The sequence below is a fragment of the Pseudophryne corroboree genome, chromosome 3 (assembly GCF_028390025.1).
Source record: "Pseudophryne corroboree isolate aPseCor3 chromosome 3, aPseCor3.hap2, whole genome shotgun sequence".
NCBI lineage: Eukaryota > Metazoa > Chordata > Amphibia > Anura > Myobatrachidae > Pseudophryne > Pseudophryne corroboree.
The window spans coordinates 150,473,331-150,488,919 of NC_086446.1; the positions used below are offsets into that span (position 1 = coordinate 150,473,331).

At 49.2% G+C, this 15,589-nt stretch overlaps 1 protein-coding gene across 1 annotated transcript in view; it reads right to left on the reverse strand.

The window, feature by feature from the left end:
* The window catches only part of PATL1 (PAT1 homolog 1, processing body mRNA decay factor), a 209,955-nt gene extending 194,981 nt beyond the window's left edge, over window positions 1–14,974 (reverse strand). Inside the window, exon 1 of the mRNA XM_063958491.1 lies at window positions 14,859–14,974. Within this exon, the coding sequence (XP_063814561.1) occupies window positions 14,859–14,873 (15 nt within the window). The 5' untranslated portion in view covers window positions 14,874–14,974. The remainder of the gene's footprint in view (window positions 1–14,858) is intronic.
* Window positions 14,975–15,589: the final 615 nt, after the last annotated feature.

A 15,589-nucleotide genomic window follows, 5' to 3' on the forward strand; every position in this document is an offset into this window, starting at 1 on the left:
GGCTCATAACAATAACCCTTTAGTTAAGCGATAACTATATACATGTATTGCAGAAAGTCCGCACTTGGGACGGGCTCCCAGCATCCACTACGGACTACGAGAAATAATTACCGGTGAGTAAATTCTTATTTTCTCCGACGTCCTAGTGGATGCTGGGTACTCCGTAAGGACCATGGGGATTATACCAAAGCTCCCAAACGGGCGGGAGAGTGCGGATGACTCTGCAGCACCGAATAAGCAAACTCAAGGTCCTCCTCAGCCAGGGTATCAAACTTGTAGAATTTTGCAAAAGTGTTTGAACCCGACCAAGTAGCAGCTCGGCAAAGTTGTAAAGCCGAGACCCCTCGGGCAGCCGACCAAGAAGAGCCCACCTTCCTCGTGGAATGGGCATTTACTGATTTAGGGTGCAGCAGTCCAGCCGCAGAATGTGCAAGCTGAATCGTGCTACAGATCCAGCGAGCAATTGTCTGCTTTGAAGCAGGAGCACCCAGCTTGCTGGGTGCATGCAGGATAAATAGCGAGTCAGTTTTTCTGACTCTAGCCGTCTTGGAAACATAGATTTTCAGGGCCCGGACTACGTCGAGCAACTTGGAATCCTCCAAGTCCCGAGTAGCCGCAGGCACCACAATAGGTTGGTTCAAATGAAACGCTGATACCACCTTAGGAAGGAATTGGGGACGAGTCCTCAATTCTGCCCTATCCATATGGAAAATCAGATATAGGCTTTTACACGACAAAGCCGCCAATTCTGACACACGGCTGGCCGAAGCTAATGCTAACAGCATGACCACCTTCCACGTGAGATATTTTAGCTCCACGGTCTTAAGTGGCTCAAATCAATGTGATTTTAGGAAATCCAACACCACGTCGAGATCCCAAGGTGCCACTGGAGGCACAAAAGGGGGCTGAATATGCAGCACTCCCTTAACAAACGTCTGAACTTCAGGCAGTGAAGCCAGTTCTTTTTGAAAGAAAATAGACAGGTCCGAAATCTGGACTTTAATGGATCCCAATTTTAGGCCCATAGTCACTCCTGACTGTAGGAAGTGCAGAAATCGACCCAGCTGAAATTCCTCTGTTGGGGCCTTCCTGGCCTCACACCAAGCAACATATTTTCGCCATATGCGGTGATAATTTTTTGCTGTCACATCCTTCCTAGCTTTTATCAGCATAGGAATGACTTCATCTGGAATGCCCTTCTCCATTAGGATTCGGCGTTCAACCGCCATGCCGTCAAACGCAGCCGCGGTAAGTCTTGGAACAGACAGGGCCCCTGCTGAAGCAGGTCCTGTCGGAGAGGCAGAGGCCATGGGTCCTCCTAGATCATTTCTTGAAGTTCCGGGTACCAAGTTCTTCTTGGCCAGTCCGGAACGATGAGAATATTTCTTACTCCTCTTTTTCTTATTATCCTCAGTACCTTGGGTATGAGAGGAAGAGGAGGGAACACATAAACCGACTGGTACACCCACGGTGTCACTAGAGCGTCCACAGCGATCGCCTGAGGGTCCCTTGACCTGGCGCAATATCTTTTTAGCTTTTTGTTGAGGCGGGACGCCATCATGTCCACCTGTGGCCTTTCCCAACGATTTACAATCAGCTTGAAGACTTCTGGATGAAGTCCCCACTCTCCCGGGTGGAGGTCGTGTCTGCTGAGGAAGTCCGCTTCCCAGTTGTCCACTCCCGGAATGAACACTGCTGACAGTGCTAGCACGTGATTCTCCGCCCATCGAAGAATCCTTGTGGCTTCTGCCATTGCCATCCTGCTTCTTGTGCCGCCCTGTCGGTTTACATGGGCGACCGCCGTGATGTTGTCTGACTGAATAAGCACCGGTTGGTTTTGAAGCAGGGGTTCTGCTTGACTCAGGGCATTGTAAATGGCCCTTAGTTCCAGAATATTTATGTGTAGGGAAGACTCCTGACTCGACCACTGGCCTTGGAAGTTTCTTCCCTGAATGACTGCCCCCCAACCTCTGAGGCTCGCATCCGTGGTCACCAAGACCCAGTCCTGTATGCCGAATCTGCGGCCCTCGAGAAGATGAGCACTCTGCAGCAACCACAGCAGAGACACCCTGGCCCTCGGGGACAGGGTGATCAACCGATGCATCTGAATATGCGATCCGGACCACTCGTCCAACAGATCCCAATGGAAGATCCTCGCATGGAACCTTCCGAAGGGAATTGCTTCGCAAGAAGCTACCATCTTTCCCAGGACTCGCGTGCAGTGATGCACAGACACCTGTTTTGTTTTCAGGAGGTCCCTGACCAGAGATGATAATTCCTGGGCCTTCTCCTCCAGGAGAAACACCTTCTTCTGTTCTGTGTCCAGAATCATGCCCAGGAACAGCAGACGCGTCGTAGGAATTAGCTGCGACTTTGGGATATTCAGAATCCAGCCGTGCTGTTGTAGCACTTCCCGAGATAGTGCTACGCTGACTAACAACTGCTCCTTGGACCTCGCCTTTATAAGGAGATCGTCCAAGTACGGGATAATTATAACTCCCTTCTTTCGAAGGAGTATCATCATTTCGGCCATTACCTTGGTAAATACCCTCGGTGCCGTGGACAGACCAAACGGCAACGTCTGGAATTGGTAATGACAGTCTTGTACCACAAACCTGAGGTACTCCTGGTGAGGTGGGTAAATGGGGACATGTAGGTAAGCATCCTTGATTTCCAGCGACACCATAAAATCCCCCTCTTCCGGGCTTGCAATAACCGCCCTGAGCGATTCCATTTTGAACTAGAACTTCCTTATGTAAGTGTTCAAGGATTTCAAATTTAGAATGGGTCTCACCGAACAGTCTGGTTTCGGTACCACAAACATTGTGGAATAGTAACCCCGTCCCTGTTGAAGGAGGCGAACTTTGATTATCACCTGCTGAAGGTACAGCTTGTGAATTGCCGCCAGTACTACCTCCCTTTCCCTAGGAGCAGCTGGCAAGGCTGATTTGAGGTAACGGCGAGGGGGAGTCGCCTCGAACTCCAGCTTGTATCCCTGAGAAACCACTTGTAGGACCCAGAGATCCACCTGTGAGCGAACCCACTGGTCGCTGAAGTTCCGGAGATGCGCCCCCACCGCACCTGGCTCCACCTGTGGAGCCCCAGCGTCATGCGGTGGACTTAGTGGAAGCAGGGGAAGATTTTTGTTCCTGGGAACTGGCTGTCTGGTGCAGCTTTTCCCCTCTACCCCTGCTTCTGGGCAGAAAGGACGCGCCTCTGGCCCGCTTGCCCTTCTGAGGCCGAAAGGACTGTACCTGATAATACGGTGCTTTCTTCGGCTGTGAGGGAATCTGAGGTAAAAAAGTCGACTTCCCAGCTGTTGCTGTGGAAACGAGGTCCGAGAGACCATCCCCAAACAATTCCTCACCCTTATAAGGCAAAACCTCCATGTGCCTTTTTGAATCAGCATCACCTGTCCACTGCCGAGTCCATAATACTCTCCTGGCAGAAATGGACATTGCATTAATTCTAGATGCCAGCCGGCAAATGTCCCTCTGTGCATCCCTCATATACAAGACAACGTCTTTTATATGCTCTATGGTTAGCAAAATAGTATCCCTGTCGAGGGAATCAATGTTATCTGACAGGGTATCGGACCAAGCTGCTGCAGCACTACACATCCATGCTGAAGCAATTGCAGGTCTCAGTATAGTACCCGAGTGTGTATACACAGACTTCAGGATAGCCTCCTGCTTTCTATCTGCAGGTTCCTTTAAGGCGGCCGTATCCTGAGACGGCAGTGCCACCTTTTTTGATAAGCGTGTGAGCGCTTTGTCCACCCTAGGGGATGTTTCCCAACGTAACCTGTCCGTTGGCGGGAAAGGGTACGCCATCAGTAACCTCTTAGAAATCACTAATTTCTTATCTGGGAAACACCACGCTTCTTCACACAATTCATTTAACTCATCAGATGGGGGAAAAGTCACTGGCTGCTTTTTCTCCCCAAACATAATACCCTTTTTAGTGGTAACCGGTTTAATATCAGAAATGTGCAAGACATTTTTCACTGCCGTAATCATGTATCGGATGGCCCTTGTGGACTGTATATTTGTCTCATCCTCATCTACACTGGAGTCAGACTCCGTGTCGACATCTGTGTCTGCCATCTGAGGTAGCGGGCGTTTTTGAGCCCCTGATGGCCTCTTGAGACGCCTGGGCAGGCGCGGGCTGAGAAGCCGCTGTCCCAAAATTGTTACGTCATCAAACCTTTTATGCAAGGAGTTGACACTGTCGGTGAATACCTTCCACATATCCACCCATTCTGGTGTAGGCCCCGCAGGGGGCGACATCACACTTATCGGATCCTGCTCCGCCTCCACGTAAGCTTCCTCATCAAACATGTCGACACAGCCGTACCGACACACCGCACACACACACAGGAAATGCTCTGACTGAGGACAGGACCCCACCAAGTCCTTTGGGGAGACAGAGAGAGAGTATGCCAGCACACACCAGAGCGCTATATAACAGTGGGATTTACACTAAGAGTGAATTTTCCCTCAATAGCTGCTTATATCACCTTTTTTGCGCCTAAATTTATGTGCCCCCCCCTCTCTTTTTTACCCTTCTCGTAGTGTATACTGCAGGGGAGAGCCTGGGGAGCGTCCTTCCAGCAGAGCTGTGAAGAGAAAATGGCGCTGGTGTGCTGAGGGAGATAGCCCCGCCCCCTCCACAGCGGGCTTCTCCCGCTTTTATAATAAAGTTAATGGCGGGGGATTAGGCACATATAGAGTGTTATACACTGTATTATGTGCAATTTTGCCTAAGGTATACTTATTGCAGCCCAGGGCGCCCCCCCCCCCCCCAGCACCCTGCACCCACTAGTGACCGGAGCGTGTGGTGTGCTGTGGGAGCAATGGCACACAGCTGCAGTGCTGTGCGCTACCTTATTGAAGACCGGAGTCTTCAGCCGCCGTTTTTCTTCTGGTTCTTCCGTCTTCTGGCTCTGCAAGGGGGACGGCGGCGCAGCTTCGGGAACGGACGATCGAGGTCGGGCCCTGTGTTCGATCCCTCTGGAGCTAATGGTGTCCAGTAGCCTTAGAAGCACAAGCTAGCTGCAAGCAGGTAGGTTTGCTTCTCTCCCCTCAGTCCCTCGTAGCAGTGAGTCTGTTTCCAGCAGATCACACTGAAAATAAAAAACCTAACAAAACTTTCTTTTCTAGTAAGCTCAGGATAGCCCACTAGGTGCATCCAGCTCTGGCCGGGCACAGATTCTAACTGGGGTCTGGAGGAGGGGCGTGGAGGGAGGAGCCAGTGCACACCAGATGTAGTAGCTAATCTTTCTTTTAAGAGTGCCCAGTCTCCTGCGGAGCCCGTCTATTCCCCATGGTCCTTACGGAGTACCCAGCATCCACTAGGACGTCAGAGAAAAGGGGAGTTTTGTTTACTTACCGTAAAATCTCATTCTCCGATTCCATATAGGGGACTCTGCGCACTTACCGATGGGTTAGAGTGTGTGGGAAGGGAGTTTGGCACAGAACCTATTGAAACTAACTCCGCCCCCTCTAACCCCTCCCATTCCCAGTCTGTCACAGAATCACCTCAGTTAACGTTTAGCAAAGCCAAAAGAGAGAACAGAATAAAACAAAAAACAAAAAATACGGGAGGGATCGCAGCATCTCCCAGATGGAATCAAACAATGAGATTTTACGGTAAGTAAACAAAAATCCCCTTTTCACTTTCATCCATCTGGGGGACGCTGCGCACTTACTGGTGAGATTTCCCAAAGCAAGCTAAGTAAGTAAGAGAGAACCTGACGGCAGAGTAGACTGTAAAATTTGATGCCCAACAGGGGCAGTCTCCAAACTAAAAGTATGAAAACGGTAGAACTTCGTGAAACTATGCACGGACGACCAGGTCGCCGCTCTACATAGCCACTCAACAAAAAATAAGATTTTACTCACCGGTAAATCTATTTCTCGTAGTCCGTAGTGGATGCTGGGAACTCCGAAAGGGCCATGGGGAATAGCAGCTCCGCAGGAGACTGGGCACAACTAAAGAAAGCTTTTAGGTCACCTGGTGTGCACTGGCTCCTCCCACTATGACCCTCCTCCAAGCCTCAGTTAGGACACTGTGCCCGGACGAGCTGACATAATAAGGAAGGATTGTGAATCCCGGGTAAGACTCCTACCAGCCACACCAATCACACCGTATAACTCGTGATACTATACCCAGTTTAACAGTATGAAAACAACTGAGCCTCTCAACAGATGGCTCAACAATAACCCTTTAGTTAAGCAATAACTATATACACGTATTGCAGAGAGTCCGCACTTGGGATGGGCGCCCAGCATCCACTACGGACTACGAGAAATAGAATTACCGGTGAGTAAATTCTTATTTTCTCTGACGTCCTAGTGGATGCTGGGAACTCCGTAAGGACCATGGGGATTATACCAAAGCTCCCAAACGGGCGGGAGAGTGCGGATTACTCTGCAGCACCGAATGAGCAAACTCAAGGTCCTCCTCAGCCAGGGTATCAAACTTGTAGAATTTTGCAAACGTGTTTGAACCCGACCAAGTAGCAGCTCGGCAAAGTTGTAAAGCCGAGACCCCTCGGGCAGCCGTCCAAGATGAGCCCACTTTCCTTGTGGAATGGGCTTTTACTGATTTAGGATGCGGCAGTCCAGCCGCAGAATGTGCAAGTTGAATCGTGCTACAGATCCAGCGCGCAATAGTCTGCTTTGAAGCAGGAGCACCCAGCTTGTTGGGTGCATGCAGGATAAATAGCGAGTCAGTTTTCCTGACTCCAGCTGTCCTGGAAACATAGATTTTTAGGGCCCGGACTACGTCCAGCAACTTGGAATCCTCCAAGTCACAAGTAGCCGCAGGCACCACAATAGGTTGGTTCAAATGAAAAGCTGATACCACCTTTGGGAGAAATTGGGGACGAGTCCTCAATTCTGCCCTGTCCATATGGAAAATCAGATATGGGCTTTTACACGACAAAGCTGCCAATTCTGACACACGCCTGGCCGAAGCTAAGGCCAATAGCATGACCACTTTCCACGTGAGATATTTTAGCTCCACGGTTTTAAGTGGCTCAATCCAATGTGATTTAAGGAAATCCAACACAACGTTGAAATCCCAAGGTGCCACTGGAGGCACAAAAGGGGGCTGAATATGGAGCACTCCCTTAACAAACGTTTGAACTTCAGGCAGTGAAGCCAGTTCTTTTTGAAAGAAAATAGATAGGGCCGAAATCTGGACTTTTATGGAACCCAATTTAAGGCCCATAGTCACTCCTGACTGTAGGAAGTGCAGAAATCCACCCAGCTGAAATTCGTCCGTTGGGGCCTTCTTGGCCTCACACCAAGCAACATATTTTCGCCATATGCGGTGATAATGTTTTGCGGTCACATCCTTCCTAGCTTATCAGCGTAGGAATGACTTCATCCGGAATGCCCTTTTCCTTTAGGATCCTGCGTTCAACCGCCATACGCAGCCGCGGTAAGTCTTGGAACAGACAGGGCCCCTGCTGTAGCAGGTCCTGTCTGAGCGGCAGAGGACATGGGTCCTCTGAGATCATTTCCTGAAGTTCTGGGTACCAAGTTCTTCTTGGCCAATCCGGAACAATGAGTATAGTTCTTACTCCCCTTTTTCCTATTATCCTCAGTACCTTGGGTATGAGAGGAAGAGGAGGGAACACATACACGGACTGGTACACCCACGGTGACACTAGAGAGTCCACAGCTATTGCCTGAGGGTCCCTTGACTTGGAGCAATATCTTTTTAGTTTTTTGTTGAGGCGGGACGCCATCATGTCCACCTGTGGCCGTTCCCAGCGATTTACAATCAGCTTGAAGACTTCTGGATGAAGTCCCCACTCTCCCGGGTGGAGGTCGTGTCTGCTGAGGAAGTCTGCTTCCAAGTTGTCCACTCCCGGAATGAACACTGCTGACAGTGCTAGCACGTGATTCCCCGCCCATCGAAGAATCCTTGTGGCTTCTGCCATTGCTATCCTGCTTCTTGTGCCGCCCTGTCGATTTACATGGGCGACTGCCGTGATGTTGTCTGTCTGAATCAGAACTGGCTGGTTTTGAAGCAGGGGTTCTGCTTGACTCAGGGCGTTGTAAATGTCCCTTAGTTCCAGAAAATTTATGTGTAGGGAAGTTTCCTGACTCGAACATTGTCATTGGAAGTTTCTTCCCTGGGTGACTGCCCCCCAACCTCGGACGCTTGCATCCGTGGTCACCAGGACCCAGTCCTGTATGCCAAATCTGCGGCCTTCGAGCAGATGAGCACTCTGCAGCCACCACAGCAGAGACACCCTGGCCCTCGGGGACAGGGTGATCAACCGATGCATCTGGAGATGCGATCCGGACCACTCGTCTAACAGATCCCACTGAAAGATCCTTGCATGGAATCTGCCGAAGGGAATTGCTTCGTAAGAAGCTACCATCTTTCCCAGGACTCGCGTGCAGTGATGCACCGACACCTGCTTTGGTTTCAGGAGGTCCCTGACCAGAGATGATAATTCCTGGGCCTTCTCCTCCGGGAGAAACACCTTTTTCTGTTCTGTGTCCAGAATCATGCCCAAGAACAGCAGACGCTTCGCAGGAATCAGCTGAGACTTTGGGATATTCAGAATCCAGCCGTGCTGAGGCAGCACTTCCTGAGATAGTGCTACGCTGACTAGCAACTGCTCTTTGGACCTCACCTTTATAAGGAGATCGTCCTAGTACGGAATAATTGACTCCTTTTTTTCGGAGGAGCATCATCATGTCGGCCATTACCTTGGTAAATACCCTCGGTGCCGTGGACAGACCAAACGGCAGCGTCTGGAATTGGTAATGACAGTCCTGTACCACAAACCTGAGGTACTCCTGGTGGGGTGGATGAATGGGGACATGCAGGTAAGCATCCTTGATGTCCAATGACACCATAAAATCCCCCTCTTCCAGGCTTGCAATAACCGCCCTGAGCGATTCCATCTTGAACTTTTTTATATAAATGTTCAAGGATTTCAAATTTAGAATGGGTCTCACCGAACCGTTAGGTTTCGGTACCACAAACATTGTGGAATAGTATCAACATCCCTGTTGAAGGAGGGGTACCTTGATTATCACCTGCTGAAGATACAGCTTGTGAATTGCCGCCAGTACTACCTCCCTTTCTTTGAGAGCAGCAGGCAAGGCTGATTTGAGGTAACGGCGAGGGGGAGTCGCCTCGAACTCCGGCTTGTATCCCTGTGATACTATTTGCAGGACCCAGGGATCCACCTGTGAGCGAACCCACTGGTCGCTGAAGTTCCGGAGACGCGCCCCCACCGTACCTGGCTCCGCCTGTGGAGCCCCAGCTTCATGCGGTGGACTTAGAAGAAGCGGGGGAGGATTTTTGATCCTGGGAACTGGCTGTCTGGTGCAGCTTTTTCCCTCTCCCCTTGCCTCTGGGCAGAAAGGAAGCGCCTCTGACCCGCTTGCCTTTCTGGGGCCGAAAGGACTGTACCTGATAATACGGTGCTTTCTTAGGCTGTGAGGGAATCTGAGGTAAAAATGTCTACTTCCCTGCTGTTGCTGTGGAAACGAGGTCCAAGAGACCATCCCCAAATAATTCCTCACCCTTGTAAGGCAAAACCTCCATGTGCCTTTTAGAATCGGCATCACCTGTCCACTGCCGAGTCCATAATACTCTCCTGGCAGAAATGGACATTGCATTAACTCTAGATGCCAGCCGGCAAACATCCCTCTGTGCATCTCTCATATATAAGACAACGTCTTTAATATGCTCTATGGTTAGCAAAATATTATCCCTGTCGAGAGTATCAATATTATCTGACAGGGTATCGGACCAAGCTGCTGCAGCACTGCACATCCAAGCTGAAGCAATTGCAGGTCTCAGTATAGTACCTGAGTGTGTATATACAGATTTCAGGATAGCCTCCTGCTTTCTATCCGCAGGCTCCTTTAAGGCGGCCGTATCCTGAGACTGCAGTGCCACCTTTTTAGACAAGCGTGTGAGCGCCTTATCCACCCTAGGGGATGTCTCCCAACGTAACCAGTCCTCTGGCGGGAAAGGGTACGCCATCAGTAATTTTTTAGAAATCACTAGTTTCTTATCGGGGGAAGCCCACGCTTCTTCACACACTTCATTCAACTCATCTGATGGGGGAAAAACTACTGGTTGCTTTTTCTCCCCAAACATAATACCCTTTTTAGTGGTACCTGGGTTAATGTCAGAAATGTGCAACACATTTTTCATTGCCGTAATCATGCAACGGGTGGCCCTAGTGGAATGTACATTAGTCCCGTCCTCGTCGACACTGGAGTCAGACTCCGTGTCGACATCTGTGTCTGCAATCTGAGGTAGCGGGCGTTTTTGAGCTCCTGATGGCCTTTGAGACGCCTGGGCAGGCACTGGCTGAGAAGCCGGCTGTCCCACAGCTGTTATGTCATCGAACCTTTTATGCAAGGAGTTGACACTGTCGTGTAATACCTTCCACATATCCCCCCACTCTGGTGTCGACCCCGCAGGGGGTGACATCACACTTATCGGCACCTGCTCCGCCTCCACATAAGTTTCCTCATCAAACATGTCGACACAGCCGTACCGACACACCGCGCACACACAGGGAATGCTCTGATTGAGGACAGGACCCCACTAAGTCCTTAAGGGAGACAGAGAGAGAGTATGCCAGCACACACCACAGCGCTATATATCACAGGGATGCACACTATACTGAGTGATTTTTCCCAATAGCTGCTATTATACACAATTTTGCGCCTAACTTTATGTGCCCCCCCTCTCTTTTTTACCCTAGAAGTCTGGAACTGCAGGGGAGAGTCTGGGGAGCGTCCTTCCAGCGGAGCTGTGAAGAGAAAATGGCGCTGGTGTGCTGAGGAAGATAGCCCCGCCCCTTTCTCGGCAGACTTCTCCCGCTTTTTTATATGTTTTATGGCGGGGGATTATGCACATATACAGTTTATTAGACTGTATTATGTGCTTTTCGCCAGGTAAGGTACTCCAATTGCTGCCCAGGGCGCCCCGCACCCATCAGTGACCGGAGTGTGTGGTGTGCAGAGGGAGCAATGGCGCACAGCTGCAGTGCTGTGCGCTACCTTAATGAAGACCGGAGTCTTCAGCCGCCGATTTCCAACTTCTCTTCGTTCTTCTGGCTCTGCGAGGGGGACGGCGGCGCGGCTCCGGGACCGGACGACCGAGGCTGGGCCTGTGTTCGATCCCTCTGGAGCTAATGGTGTCCAGTAGCCTTAGAAGCCCAAGCTAGCTGCAAGCAGGTAGGTTCGCTTCTCTCCCCTCAGTCCCACGAAGCAGTGAGTCTGTTGCCAGCAGATCTCACTGAAAATAAAAAACCTAACAAATACTTTCTTTTCTAGGAAGCTCAGGAGAGCCCCTAGGGTGCATCCAGCTCTGGCCGGGCACAGATACTAACTGAGGTCTGGAGGAGGGGCATAGAGGGAGGAGCCAGTGCACACCAGATATAGTACCTAATCTTTCTTTTAAGAGTGCCCAGTCTCCTGCGGAGCCCGTCTATACCCCATGGTCCTTACGGAGTACCCAGCATCCACTAGGACGTCAGAGAGAGAAAAAACTGTGCCTGTACTCTTCAGGCACAAAACTAAAACTTAGGTGATTCTGTGACAGACTGGGAATGGGAGGGGTTAGAGGGGGGAGGAGTTAGTTTCTATAGGTTCTGCACCAAACTCCCTTCCCACACATTCTCACCCATCAGTAAGTGCGCAGCGTCCCCCAGATGGGTGAAAGAGAAATGGCTTCCATTACGGAATACAGTATTCTAGGTGAGACCGTACCACTGTCCTATACAGTGGTATTATTACTTTCTTTCTGCTGCTGATTCCTCTTCCTATGCAACAAAGCATCTGACCAGCCTTCCTCGTGCTCTGTAACATTGCTTTCCTGCCTTTAAGTCAATATTAAGAAATATTGACTCCTAATTTCCTTTCCTCCTCGGTAGTTTCTATTATAGTACCCTTAATATTATATTTAGCTTTTGGGTTTTAGAAACCCAAGTGCATGACTTTGCATGTTTCTGTCATTAAACTGTAGTTGCCATGCTCTTGACCATTCCTCTAGTCTACCAAGATCCTCATTTGTTTTACCCCTCCTGAGGTGTTTGTTTACCCTACTGCATACCTTTGTGTCATCTGCAAAAAGGCATACTTTCCCTTCAATACTATTTAAAATGTCACCTAGGATATTAAACAGCACTGGTCCAAGTACAGACCTTGCAGTAGTGCAAATGCAAGAATACATTTTAGGTACAAAGCGCTGTACTGCCCTCCTATATGCAGGAGTCAATCAACTATGGAGGAGTTTCACCATGACCGTAACAATAACCCACCTGGGCTAAAGTAATCAGTGGAATACCGCAGGGTTCTGTGCTGGGACCACTATTGTTTAATATATTTATAAATGATCTAGGACTAGAAAACTCGGTCAATTTTTGCAGATGATACTAAAATATATGTCGGATAATTAAGTCAGTTGTGGATGTGCAGTCTCCCCAAATCCTTTTCCAATACCATTTCCCATATATAAATATAGGGGAAACGGTATTCGAAAAGGATTTGGGGGTGTTCATTAACAGTAGATTTAGCAGCAGTACCTAATGTTAAAGTGCAGCAACAAAGGCAAATAAGGTGTTAGTATGCATTAAAAGGGATGAGAGTGTAATCCTGCCACTGTATAAATCATTGGTGCGACCACATCTTGAGTATTGTGTACAGTTCTGGGCACCACACTATTAAAGACATGTTAGAACTTGAAAAGGTTCAGAGGCGAGCTACCAAACTGATTAAGGGGTTGGAGACACTGGACTATGAGGAGAGGCTCTCTAGGTTAGATATGTTTACACTAGAAATGAGAAGACTAAGAGGAGATATGATTAATATTTACAAATATATACAGGGGCAATATGTGGAGCTATCATGCGAGTTGTTTACTAAGCCCTCTACACAAAACACGGACACCTGCTAAGGGTTGAGGAGAGGAAATTTTTAACTCAGCGCACGAAGGGGTTCGTCAATGTACGGGCAAAACGGATATGGATTTCGCTGCCAGAGAAGGTTGTAATGGCAGACTCAGTCAATGCGTTTAGATATGTATCTAACCCATTTAAAAAAAAAAAAAATATTTGAGGATATTGCATTTAACCAGAATAGAATAGGGAATAATATATTTTCAGGTTGAACTCGATGGACTACTGGTCTTTTTACAACCTCACCAACTATGTTACTATTTTACATGGCACTAAAGAATGCAGATAGGAATGTGGTAGCTGTTTTTTTTTGTTTTTTTTTCACTAGGAATAAAATGTAAGGAACATTAATTACATAATTTCACTGCTGGGTAATGAGTGTTACAGCTCTCTCCTATGCAGGCACAGTGGAAGAAATCCCCAAGCATAGACAAACAGCTGGAAAAAAAAGAGCATGAACCAGGAAGGGGGTGTGGGGTTTTCCAGAGGAATGTAGATAAGACCTGTTTTATTAGTGGGATGGGGGTAGGAGTTGGTAGTTTTAATTCTGTTACACACAATGTTAAGACAAGAGAACGGGATCAGTGACTGCAGCTCTAGGCAGGTTCCCATCACTTTCTAACTTACGATATTGCTTAGTGTTATATTTTAACTCAAAGAAAAAAAAAGTCTTAACTTACATTATTCTGTTAATGCAGTAAAGTGTACACAAGTCTTTCTATCCTCCAGCATCTGTCCACAGACTTTCAGTTTAGGAAGCCAAGCAAACAAAGTATGCACATACATAACAAATGCAAACTATTCCTGTGTCATATGTGCTTTTAGTTAAATACAAGACGTATATAGAACAGTTAAACAAAGGAACACTATGTTGCGAGTCTCGATCATTGTCAAAACACAGGGGTCAAAATACTTTCTCCACATGACAAGTGGACTTACATATGAAAAAGTATACACCAACTCCAGCGACCGCCCATAACTTACATTGCTATTATTTACACTACACACTAGATCACTGCATAGACACATTAAGGGAATGTTTTATAATGGTCTTGTTACAACCGCTGCCTGCCCGACAGACAGCCCTGTCCCTACTGTGAATAAACCTGTCCGCTGCCCTTATATGCAAACCAGAAGTCATCTAAACCAATCTTCCAGCAAATAAACTAAATTCACAACCCAGCACCTTGTGTGTCATTCAGGAATAAGCGGCGGACGTGGCTCAAAGTCTATCCATTGTACATGTACTCTTGCAGGATTAGCACCAGGGTCGCCGCTATTCAAGAGCTTGATTGGCAAGAATATTAAAATAATGGTTCTCCAGTGTGGACTCTTCTACCTGCCCTCCTCCTTTGTCCATTACTAACCACAAAGTTCCCTTTGGCACTGCAATGTCCACCCAAGCCGACTACCCCAGCATCCCACTCCACCTTGAGAACTATGCCCTTAGCCCTTCCGCCTGCCCCTCGCTCCCTGCATCCACCCCTTACATATCATGTCGAGTGGTTCCCAAAGTCAGTCTTCCTGGCAACCTAAATACTCCAGGTTCTACATATATCCATGTTTGAGCGCGGATAGTTAACTCACCTGTGCTCATGCATGGATATCCTTAAAACCTGGGCTGCTAGGGTGCCTTGAACAGAGAGTTTGTACTTATATAATACACTGCTACACACATCCTCGTCACGGCAGTCACAAACAGGACGTGCACTAGAGCATGTGTACAGGAACCATGCAGGGACTATAACAATACAGCACCCGGGCTGATGATGCTCTCCTTTCCAGCAGAAGCACTGCCCCTGGGCTCTATGCGGGCACCAGTGCCCACCCCAATATGGCGGCGGAGGCGGCTGCCCGGGGCCCCTCGGGCTTCTCCCCCCGGTTCCACGCTGCTCCCGCTTACCTGAAACCGCAGCATGTTTCTGTCCGTGCCCCTCTCTCTCTCCCCCCGCCGCTGCTCTCGGCCACTCTCTCTCTCCAACCCCCTGCCACACACAGCCGCTCTTTCCCCGCCGCGCGCGCTCGCGCTCCCTCCTCGGGCCCTGGTTGGCCGACGCCTCTGGCGCGCCCCCGGCACCGCAGCACTGCGATTGGTTGCCGACTCGGCCGCGACGGCGTACGCGCCCCACTCCGGTCCCTATTGCGTGAAATACAGAGAGGAGAAAACAGCGCGTGACTAGCGTGCGCGCCCCCATTTCATTTTCCCCTCCACGCCCCCTCTCCGTTGCCCGGGTGACGTAGCAAGCTGGGTGACGGCGCCAACTCGGGGGATGCTTTTGAATTTCCGTAGCTTTATTGATCAAGATATTAATACCTGCTTCCAGTGTACTCTTGATACTAGCTACTACAAAGCTGATTACGTCAGTCCCTATATGCTGTATTTGTGGTCTGGCACTGGCGCTATTCCCGGCTAACGGACCCTAGGGCACGACTGGTGGAACACGGTACAGTGCGCTCTGTTGGGTGGTTTAGGGCGGAGTTTAGATGCTGTCTGGTCTTATTTTGTCCCGATTTTTAAATGATGGAGGAGTACAGGGTGTGTATAGTATCAGCAGGCCTCCCTGCAGTTATAATGTAGTGTTTGGAATGGTATACACCTTCCTGCTGGTAGTAGTAGTACTGGCCACCTCGCGG